The sequence below is a fragment of the Paralichthys olivaceus genome, chromosome 7 (assembly GCF_024713975.1).
Source record: "Paralichthys olivaceus isolate ysfri-2021 chromosome 7, ASM2471397v2, whole genome shotgun sequence".
Lineage (NCBI taxonomy): Eukaryota > Metazoa > Chordata > Actinopteri > Pleuronectiformes > Paralichthyidae > Paralichthys > Paralichthys olivaceus.
This window is the reverse complement of record NC_091099.1, coordinates 12,303,077-12,313,742: the sequence shown is the minus strand read 5'-3', so window position 1 is coordinate 12,313,742 and position 10,666 is coordinate 12,303,077. Positions and strand designations below refer to the sequence as shown.

Here is a 10,666-nt window from a genome sequence, read left to right as displayed (position 1 = left end):
GGTCCTGTCCTTCACTGGATCGTCCCAGTAAATCCTGGCAGATGTTATGCTGCGTTTAAAGGCTGCCTGAAATATCAACATCATATGATGCCTGGTGGGATCTCGAGAAGGGAAGATGTAAACGCCATTATTAGACAGAGAATTACAAAATGAACCAAATTGTGGAGAAATAACTGCACAAACATTACGCTTATTAAACAACAATATATTTAACTTATGATTTAACTTTCTTAACTGTGCAATATCCATTCTGCCTGTTCGTGTGCAATCCATTCACTGCACAATTCTCTCTTGTTTTTAGAGAATATATATATTGCTTCTCTAACTCGGCTTTGTTTTTCCATCCCTACAAATATACATAGGGATTGGTCACCCACAGTAAGATGTTCTTATATATTGTTGATTTGAAAAAAAGTGAAATATAAAAAGCATCTAGTAAATATATAAATAGTAAAAACGAAATGAGAAATTACATTTACTAACTTACCGTAAGCCCCTGAATGCATCACTTCCACACTGACCATCCGCACTTATTAGACTGGGAACAGCGCCTTCAAGCGGACAAAAGGTGAGTTGCAGGAGCTCGGGTGTCTTTTATTGTGAAATGCGCAACAACTGTTTGTGTTTACAGACACGAACACGTGGAGAATGACCGGAAGAGAAACGGTGGTGGTAACAGGTGAGGAAGCAGAGGTTTGTTCATGAATAATCTGTTTTCATTCTAAAGTGAGATTGAGGATCTATCTTCAAGGGTTTGGACCTTTCAGACAGTTCCTGGTGAACCCGAGCTGGAGAGCAGCCCAGGTGAAGTGTGATCATTTTATTTACGCAGACCCTCTGGTGACGTCTGGGGAGAGAAACTACTGCATGTAATGAATCCGTAGAAGAGCTGGTGAACTGGACAGGAGAAGCCTCTTGGATGAGATCAGACGTTTCACTTAATCACATGATGCAGCCTCTATAACAAGCTGTAGTTTAACATGTCGGAAGTTACACTGGGGTGGAAACGTTTGCAATAAAAAAACATTGCGGCTTATTTGCGCCAATATCCATCGTTCAAAGCCCAGTTCAGTGCCCAGTGCGCAGGGAGAGGGACTGTGACTTTACGCGTTTCGTTTTTTACCCAAACGTCACCAGAGGGGCTCCACAGTTATTAGTTTCTATAATGTAATATGATTGTAAACAGTATTTCCTCTCCAGGGGTTGGAGTCGGTTGGACTGGGAGAGCAGGTGGATGTTTACATTAAGGAGCTTCCTGTGAGTTATGTGAAGACTCAGCAAATCATCGCTGAGATTTGGAAAACTCTTAAACCAAAGGTGAAGATACAGTTTACAACTCAAGATCTGTGGCCCGAGAGTATTTTGTTATTTACTTCACATGTTAAAGTCATTTTATGTTGTAGTAATTGGGGGGTAGGTGGTCGAATAGGCTACTATAGGCGTGTTGTGGGAAAAATGTCTGAACTCACATTTAACACACAAAATATATATAATTTAAATCTTTGTATCACACAAACAGCGACCAGGAAGTGAACTACTTAACCCATCAAGCTATCCCTCAGTGAGGTCACGGCATCCTCCCGGATCACTAATGTGCCTATACGCAAATAGTGTTTATTAAAATACTTGCGGGGTTGGCGAGACCCCCTCTCCCCCCGGGGTCCGAGCTTGAGTTACCGTCCAACTCCCCGGGGATCCATGGCTCAGTCCGGTGTTCCGGCGGCGCAGCAGCGCGCATGGGATGAGCTGGAGACATCAGCTGACATGAAGAGCTGCATCTAAAGGAGGCTGCACACCTCCTCCCTCCGATCCGGGCTGTCTTCGTCGCCAGAGGTCGAGGATCGAGCGCAGCTATCAGCCCAACAGCAGGCTCCCCACGCGGCCTCTCCCACAGAGGGCTCTGTCTCCTCTGGAACCGCAGGGTCGCCACCGGCTGCCAATCAGTCACACCTAACCTTCATTAGTTCATTAACTATCAATCCGAACTCCAGTTCACATCACAGTATTCTCCAAAAACCTCAGTGGTATCTCCAGCCCTGGTCCAGATTTGTTGAAGGCCATAAGTACTCTGCTGTTGGAATGAATATCTGACTTTACCCTTTGTGTTTGTGTGTGTTCCAGTTCGCGGTACATCTGGGCATAGCTAGAGGTTCCAGTGTCGTCATGTTGGAGCAAACAGGGAACAACAGTGGCTACAGAGACAAAGACGTGTGTGGACTCTGTCCTGAGGGTCACTGCTGCACGGACAAAGGTCCAGAGAGACTCTGCTCAGTCATTAACATGAGAGCCGTTTCCAAACAGTTCAAGAAAGCAGGGATGGATGTCATATACTCTGGAGATGCTGGCCGGTAGGACTCTGTGTCCGCAGTGTGACTGATACTCCAACCTCTTGAGGTCATGCTTTACTTCTTATTTTCAGGTACCTGTGTGATTTTGCATATTACTGCTCATTGGACCACGGGCAGGGGAGGGCAGCCCTCATCCATTTACCCACATCTGGCGGCCTGGCCTCAGCCGACACTCTGGTCCCTCTGCTGCAGACTGTCATACAGACCATGCTCGGTCAGCTGGTCGACCCGTCACTAACAGTATGAAGGGATGATGATGGCTGATTCTGCAGCAGGCACGCTAAAGCACAGTTTAACTTCTAGTACAGATATTCAACATCAAACAGAAACCACGTTGCTGAATAAAAAACAGAGGAAACTGTGGCACTCAGGAGAATGTTTACCTCCGCCGAGGCCCAACAGCCCACTTCTAAAACCACATCTTAACTCACTGAACCAGATCAGTCCCATAAACCTGCCTGATCTTACTGATCAAGGTCCAGCACCTTATCCCTCAATGCTAAAGAAAGTAAAAAAATATCCTGGATCCACAACTAAATGTTTAACGTGTTCTTCCCTGACCCATATGGCATCCCTCCACCAAGTGTCGTGGAAATCCGTCCAGTAATTTTTGGGAATTTGAAAACTTTGAAATATATAATTATATAGTGCTATTATTGTGCTTAAAAAGCAACAAACAGACATAACCTATGGACAAACATAACCTCCATGGTGGAGGTAATAGAACAGGCACTCATAGTTCTCATTCATTTATTTATTCAAAATTTCAGCGAGAAAAAAAGAAAATACAAGAAGTTCTCAGATACACATTTGGAGACGGCACGTCAGAAAAATATACCATCTCAGCTATAAGTGTGAAAAACTTTTTGAGGCCTCAGATACAGAGTTTGAAAGAAGACAGAAGAGTCTAGTGAAGGTTTTTTTTTTTGTGATTATTTCTTTCCCCAATCAGGTAATGAACACACAGATTTTTCTTTTTGTGAAAAATCATTATAATAAAATAATATTAGTGAACCAAGGCCCCCTCAGAAGGAATGCAAATCATAAAAAGAGAGGCATGAGAATGTTAAACCTCAAACTTATTATTGCAGTTTTTAAAAATGCATTGACGCATCCTCCATAAACATGAGGTTTGCATGAAGAACAGTCTGAAGAATTGAAATGATAGATGTTTTCTAGCTAGTGTTTATATTTACACTGGAAATCTGCAAACAAGCGACTACAGTGAGAAGCTGTTATCTTAGGCCTTCCATGTTTCTTTTATTTTCTACTCATGTTGTTTACCTTGTCTACCCGTAATCTATGCGACATCCCCGTCCTATTCTTCGTCCTCGTGTTTTATTTTAAACGCTGTATAGTTTGTGATCTAGCCAGTAATTCACCTCACATGTTCCCTGTAATGTCTACTCTCACAATTGAAAAAGAGGAAATATATAAGAAGTATTCTTATTTTACCCATCGCATAATGTACATCCAAACTGAAAGAACAGAAACTTAATAAATGCACAGATATGTTCAGTAACTACACAGGATGTTTGCTTGTCTGGTGATTTTGTTTTTGTACCAATGTCGTGTAAAGCAGCTGTTTTTTTTAACCCGAGGATTGTTCACTTCGATCATTATTCCTTAAAATCACACAGATTCAATTCTTAAGGAGAACTTAGATGTAGCACCTACATTTCACATTAAATATTTTTTTTTTTTTATTGCTTTTAATTTCCAAATGTCACCATCTCCTTGCACTGAGACAATGTTCAAACATTGATCCACCCTCTTCAAAAGTAGAACTGAGGTTTTTTACGTGAAGCTTTGAGATGTTAAAGCTCGACGGTATAAGATCCACTGAGGTGACTGTTTGAACCAGCAGCATTAACTGTAAGTTAGTAGCAGTACAACAGGCCAGGAACAAAGGTGTGTTTAGGTAAGTCTAGAACGTCATGACATTCAGCAGGTAGACGTGGAACAGGGGAGATGACGGCGTTCACCGAGACATGAAGAAATAAACCAAAATGATTGGTTTAATAATCTTAGTGACGAGATCAAAGTTTCTTCTGCCGCTTTGATTCCAACACCGACTGAAAGTAGAAACACGTGGTAGGTGGCGTCGCTCCCGTCTCTTTAAAGTGTTTGTATAGTGACATATCTTTTCTTACATTCACGCTACAGATCCTAACACACGACTGAATCTTATTATTTTAGAGCGTGATCTGGATGTTTGGAATAAACTTCACTGAAACTGATGAAATGTGTTGTGTGGTCACAGGCTGCAGGTGAACAACAAACGCTTTTTCCCTTTATTAAATATTCCTCACTTTGACTGTTCGGACTTCTTTATGAGCAGTTTTAGATGATTTAAAAAAGGGTTTTGTCTTTTGAGGATTCGAGTTGTGACAATGATATCTGGAATCAGTGGGGATGGAATGTCTGGGCTCGGCCTCTTACGCTGAATACGATACACAAATTATAGTGTACGTTGACTTATTTTTGTAGCATATTTTCTCAAATAAATACTCAACAGATTAACTTATTGAATGAGTCTTTTCCTTTGTTTGCTCAGAGGTATAGATGTACATAGACGCAAACCCCTGGGAAAGTCGGGCTGATCTTCCAGCGCTTAAATTCCATCTCCCGTCCTATGTTGGCTTTGTGAGGTTTATCTAGAATCCCTGTGGGTTTCATCCAAGTTTGTTTATAGACTAATGACACAGAGTGAGATGTACTTGTTTTTCTTTCCAAAGATTCATTAAAAAGAGTGAGGTAGAGATATATATGTATATATATTTATATGTATATATATATATATAAATATATATACATATATATATTTGAAGGAGAAAAACGTTTTTTAAAGTCCCCCAGTCATGACACAAAAGAAAATACATACAAAAAACTTTATACTGAATCATAGGATATTTATACAGTGATTCAAACTGATATCACAAAAAAAGGAAAAGGAAAATAAATAAATAACACTCCTACAGAAACTTCAAAAAGAAAGAGGGGGAGAGAGAAAAATCACCAGGCAACATTTCCAACAAGGAGGAGAGATCCCTTCAAAAACGCTTTTGACTTTTTCAGCCTCTGTTTTAAGACCTTTTTTCCATTCATGACATTGAAATGTGTTCCCTTCCCTGTACTTGAACCCATTCTTTTATTTGGCTTTCAGGAGCAGTGATTCTTTATAAAGACAAACAAAATAAGACCTGTTCTCGCTTTGAAGACAGAAGTGGCGTCGTCGTATTGCGCTTGTTGGAGTAATAATGATAAAAATAAAAAAGTGAGGGAGGAGGAAACTGATTTTATGAATGGTGGAAAGATGGTTGGCGTAATTAAGGCAAACAAGACAACCCAAATTAGCCCTATAGGTTTTTGAGAAGAGGCAAGAAAATGGATGGGTTAAAAATACCAGATCTAGTACAAAAGTATACTGGAACTCATCCTGACTTCAAAAGGAGGCACAGAGGGGGGGCAGGTACAGTTTGTTGTAGAGGTCACTGAGGGGCCAAAGGGAAGGATAGGGGGCGCTATTGGACTCGACACAACAAGATGACCACAGGGTGGGTGAGGAGGTACGGGGGGAGACATGTAGAGGACGATCATGAGAATGTGTGGAGAAAGCAAAGCCTTTACTTGACCTGAGATTGAGACGCACCTAGAGGGCGACACTAGGCGCAGTGCTAGACAACAAGTACAAAAAAGTGTGCAGAAAGTACACGCTCACACATCGAGCTAAGGTGTCCATTCCAAAATAATATTAATAATAATAATATTAATAATAATAATAATAATATTGACATCCACAAAACAAATACAGAGGAAACATTTCATAAAAAATAAAAGGCAATGAACATAATGTAGTGTTACAGAAAAAAAACTTTTGGGGTAACAGGAGCGACATTTTTTATTTTGTCTAAATCGTTTTATTTTTTGTAGTTTAACTTTTATTATTTTTTAAAGATATAAGAAATGGACTGTAGTGGAGACCATAAAATACCAAACCTGAAGGATTCCTTTATATAGAACATCCAAAAAGAAGAAATAAAGAATTAAATAGCAGCTTTGTTCTGTACAACAATAGAGGCAAAACATTTTGAACCGTAAAAAGGTTTTTTAAAAAAGTGACAAAAACCAATGATGTGTATAAAAACGATCCTGCAGTTTAAATGCAACTGTAAGACCTTTTATATGTGTTTTGAAATGTAGAGAAACTAAGGACTATTCTAAAAGAGACCTGCTGTGGTTTAAAAGTCGTCTCTAGGCTACTTCACCAATCCAACGCCCTCTCATTTCATTCGACTCCATTTGTCGTGGTGTCATTTGGTGCCGTTTCATCTGAGCAGCAGTTTCATCCTCCATGTGAAACGCACACTTACAAAAGTCAGATAAAGTTTTGAGTAAATGGGAGCGGAGGCAGAGTCGCGTCCCTCGATTGTGGAGTTAGGTTGTTTTTTGCAGTGCGGGACTTTTGATGCCTTGATAAAACAAAGACAGACGCAGGCTGTGATTCAGAGTTGACTGACTGGAATCACAAGATTCTTCTCTCAGACGCTCACAATATGAAAGTGATGAAAGTATTTTCTCTGATCTAAATGGATTTGGGAAGATAATGTAGGTAAAAAATTATTTACTCTTGTGTTTCTTTTCACAAGCTTTTCTAGGTTTATTCCACCCCCAGTGCAGATGCTGCATTCTGAGACACACACACACACTCTCTCTCTCTCTCTCTCTCTCACACACACACACACACACACACACACACACACACACACAGGTGCACACAGTTAACAGCCTCTGGTGCAATGAATGCTGAAGATAAGGATGATGTCTGAACACCTCCAAACTAGTTTGGTAACATTTCCGCGAAATGCGAATCTCAACTCTGAATCACAGCCTTAATCAAGAAGGGAGGCCTGTATGAAATAGGAGAGGAAAAGATTTTGGCAACAGTTCGGCAGATACACAATAGGTCCCTCCTCCGCTATTGTGACCCACTCCTGACGGGATTCACACCCACAGAAATATCAACAGGAAACAAAACAATTATCTTAGTCCAAACTTTCTAATTGAGGCATCCTCACAGGACATGAGCAGACTGGCTCATGACCACAAAGTCATATTTGATGGAAAGTCACTTTCAGAACATATTATAGAGAGAATCACGTGTTTGTATAAATACACACTCAGATATCCACAACATCCTCTCTGATATCATCAGGGAAAAAAGTGCTCTTCTGATTTGCTGGCAGATATGTTAAAAATTATTTTCTCAATGTTCATGTCTGTAAATCAGGACAGTGCCTGTGTTTGTTTTCCTTCTTGAAGGACTCGATGACTGAAACACAGGAAGGAGATCCCCAGTGTCGAGTCTGAGCCGCCAAACTCCAAATGCTTTAGCAGGTTTCTGTTATCTTTCAGTTTTTACAATTTTGAGTTTGACCTTAAAGGAGTGGAGAGACCATCTACTGGCACACAGTAGAAAAGCAAGTCATTTCTTACCTCACCCATCCCTCCTTAAGAGATGGAGGAGAGGTTTGTGTTACCCTGTGTAAAAGGAGAATGAGGGACTGGTCTGATATCAGCAGGCCGACGACTGGGGCAGTGGTAATGCCCGTTCGTTCTTTCTGCCCCCGTTCATGTGTGCATAAGGTTGCATCTCATCAAAGTTGGGCCGCAGCACCACCACAGGCCCGTTGGCCGAGACATGTCCTGAGTGCTTGTCCAAAGCTTGGCCCGGAGACGCCAAGGCTGAGGCAACCGGGCCCGAGGAGGAGGGAGACACAGGTCCCAGTAAAGGAGTACTCGGGCCTTGCATGGGGGATAACTGCTGCGCCGAGGGGGGCGGCGTTCCTCCCGTGCACCCCGACGAGGGGGCGGCGACAGCAGAGGGCTGCCTGGTGGATGCAGGGTCCAGTGGAATGTTCTCCATGTTTTCGACCTCCATGTCCAGCTCCTCGGTGTCAGGCGGCTTGTTCTCCTCACTGTAGAAGAAACTCATTTCCCTGAAGGGAGAATCCAGTTCATCTTTGATGCTGCTGATGATCTCCAGGAAGGACGGACGCATCTTGGGGTTATACTGCCAGCACATCCTCATCAGCTCAAACCTGCGAGTGACAAACAAGGAGTTAGTAATGTACAGTAGAGGATTCATTTAGGTCTATTTGTAATAACGCTATATAAGTATTAGTCTAAACTCTATGTTATTTTAGATTATGTTATTGTCTGCATTTGTTTGCTTTGATATTTAGCAGAATTACGCAAAAACTACTGGAACGTGATCCTATGAAGGAACCATTACATTTTAGTATGACTGTGTATCGGGGGCAGATCAAGGAATTTTGATCCCACTTTTGATATTACTTGAGGCTGAACATAATGAAAACTCTTGTTTTCCCATCTCTTTCATTACAACTGTGCTATGACGGGATTACTCCACAGTCAGTAGACCGGAGGAGTGCTGAAAGCAATGTATAGTTAGCGGGAGACCTAATGGGAAAGTTGTGTCAGACCTTTGGACCACACTGTAGGTTCATGTTTCTCACCAGCAGGTGGCAGAAGACACTGACGTTTGGGTCCATTTCTTTACTCTGAGGCAGGAATACTCAGTTTTCTATACAGTACTGATGTCTCTCTATGCACACAGTATTTATACAGTACATTAATGCAGTGCAGTAAATTAGACTGATACATACTACAACTCACAAGATTATTATTTGTAATATTCATTCTGAGCCTTTCAGAACAAGTACACAAAGTGTAACAGCCCATAGACTGTATATTAAGATTGACCACTATCCAGAAATGAAGCTGAAATATCCCAGATACAAACGCAGCCACCTTGCACATTTGGAGCTAGCATCATTAGCGATCGTGGGATGGAGGTCAGTCTCTGCTGTCTGTTGTTTCATCTTGTTTTTATAGCATCAAATAATGAATCAAAACCAAACTGCCCTTGGACATTCATCAGTGTGATTAAAACTACAAATAAATGGCAAAAACTATCAGAAATATGTATTTGACATGTACAATGACTTAATTAGAAGGCAGTATTTATGACCTATACTGGAGCCAGCCACTAGGTGGCGATCACAATACTTGGCTACTGGATTCACTTTTTTGTCATGTTGTCCATCTTTATTTACAGTGTGTTAAAGCAACATAAACAGACTCAAACATTCACATGTTAGTGTATGTGAGTGTAACATATGTACCTTTAAGTCTGATGGCAGCAGCTTCAGATATGTAAATTCACATATATATACCCAATTAAAGGATGAGCTGGTAAATGCAATGAAATGCTGTCACAAATTCATGCAGATGTATTCTACACATGGTGTCAGCTACAATAATGATTCAAAAACTCTTTTTACAGCAGTTAAATGGAGACGTGGACACGATTTATTCATTGCTACATGACTACACATACAGTAAGGCCCGTAATGTAGCATGTACTCAGCAGCGCAGTAAATCAAACGTCAGGTTGCTGTGCCAGGCCAGCAGCCGAGCTTTGGGAATGTCAAAACAACATCATAAAACGGGAGAAATATTACAGTTTTGTGTGGTGCTACACCGCACACCACAACTTCAATTACACACAAACAAGCTAAGAATACTCTGAAGGACCCGCTGACATAAACACCTTGGTCAATTCTCCTCTGCTCTTACGGTTCCCTCACTCTTGTTTTCTTTCTCCCCCCATCGCCTCTCTGCCGTCTCCGGCAGCCTCTGCAGCTGGGTGCCAGTTCCTCTCCGCGCAGAGGAATTATGGGTAGAGCTTTTCCTTAAACACGCACTTCACTTCATACTCTAAAGCAGCAGGGGGGGTGGGTGAGGGGGCTCTGGCTTGTTTTTCAGCAGTGCAGCAAGTGTCTCAAAGCTGACGTTCAGATGTCCAAATCCAGGCCTCGAAGACCTCCCATGAAAAGATGTGTAATGCTTGGAGCCAGGCCGACGCTCCGGAGTACCCCGTCTGCTAAAAAACTCCCCCCCTGCCATCTGCTGCTTTGCATGAGGCTCATTGATGCAAATTTAGAAAACATACTGCAGTAAATCCTGACGTCTTGTCAGCGTTGTGTCAATCATGGCAACACAGACACATGGTTTTACCATGAAACTGAATTGACTTATATTTGACCTGTCGTCAGTGACACTGGCAACACGCAGCGGCTCAGTGCGCGTACTAACCCTAACATGTAACCGCATCAGAAAACACTCGCCATGATCTTCAGCTGCTCTTATGCTCCTCAAGGTTTAACTCCATCCTCTGTTGGTATGTTAAAGTATGTTTTAATGCACCAAATGATCAGTTTAAATAAAGTTTG

At 41.7% G+C, this 10,666-nt stretch overlaps 2 protein-coding genes across 2 annotated transcripts in view; one reads left to right on the top strand and one right to left on the bottom strand.

The window, feature by feature from the left end:
• The first annotated feature begins 98 nt into the window (after positions 1-98).
• pgpep1l (pyroglutamyl-peptidase I like) lies at positions 99-3,875 on the top strand. Its single transcript, XM_020078492.2, has 5 exons — positions 99-679; positions 752-804; positions 1,201-1,317; positions 2,122-2,348; positions 2,420-3,875. The coding sequence occupies exons 1-5, from the start codon at positions 649-651 to the stop codon at positions 2,592-2,594; spliced, it is 603 nt and encodes a 200-aa protein (XP_019934051.1). The 5' UTR covers positions 99-648; the 3' UTR covers positions 2,595-3,875.
• igf1ra (insulin-like growth factor 1a receptor) overlaps positions 3,085-10,666 on the bottom strand; it is an 80,668-nt gene continuing 73,086 nt past the window's right edge. The window contains exon 21 of the mRNA XM_069528566.1: positions 3,085-8,449. Coding sequence (XP_069384667.1) covers positions 7,924-8,449 — 526 coding nt within the window. The 3' untranslated portion in view covers positions 3,085-7,923. The remainder of the gene's footprint in view (positions 8,450-10,666) is intronic.

Bases quoted from the DNA above. Each gene is read 5' to 3' on its own strand.
- pgpep1l (XM_020078492.2), top strand. From the start codon at position 649: ATGACCGGAAGAGAAACGGTGGTGGTAACAG. The intron at 1,318-2,121 runs GTGAAGATACAG...TGTGTGTTCCAG, and splicing joins GGAAAACTCTTAAACCAAAG to TTCGCGGTACATCTGGGCAT. The intron at 2,349-2,419 runs GTAGGACTCTGT...TCTTATTTTCAG, and splicing joins TACTCTGGAGATGCTGGCCG to GTACCTGTGTGATTTTGCAT.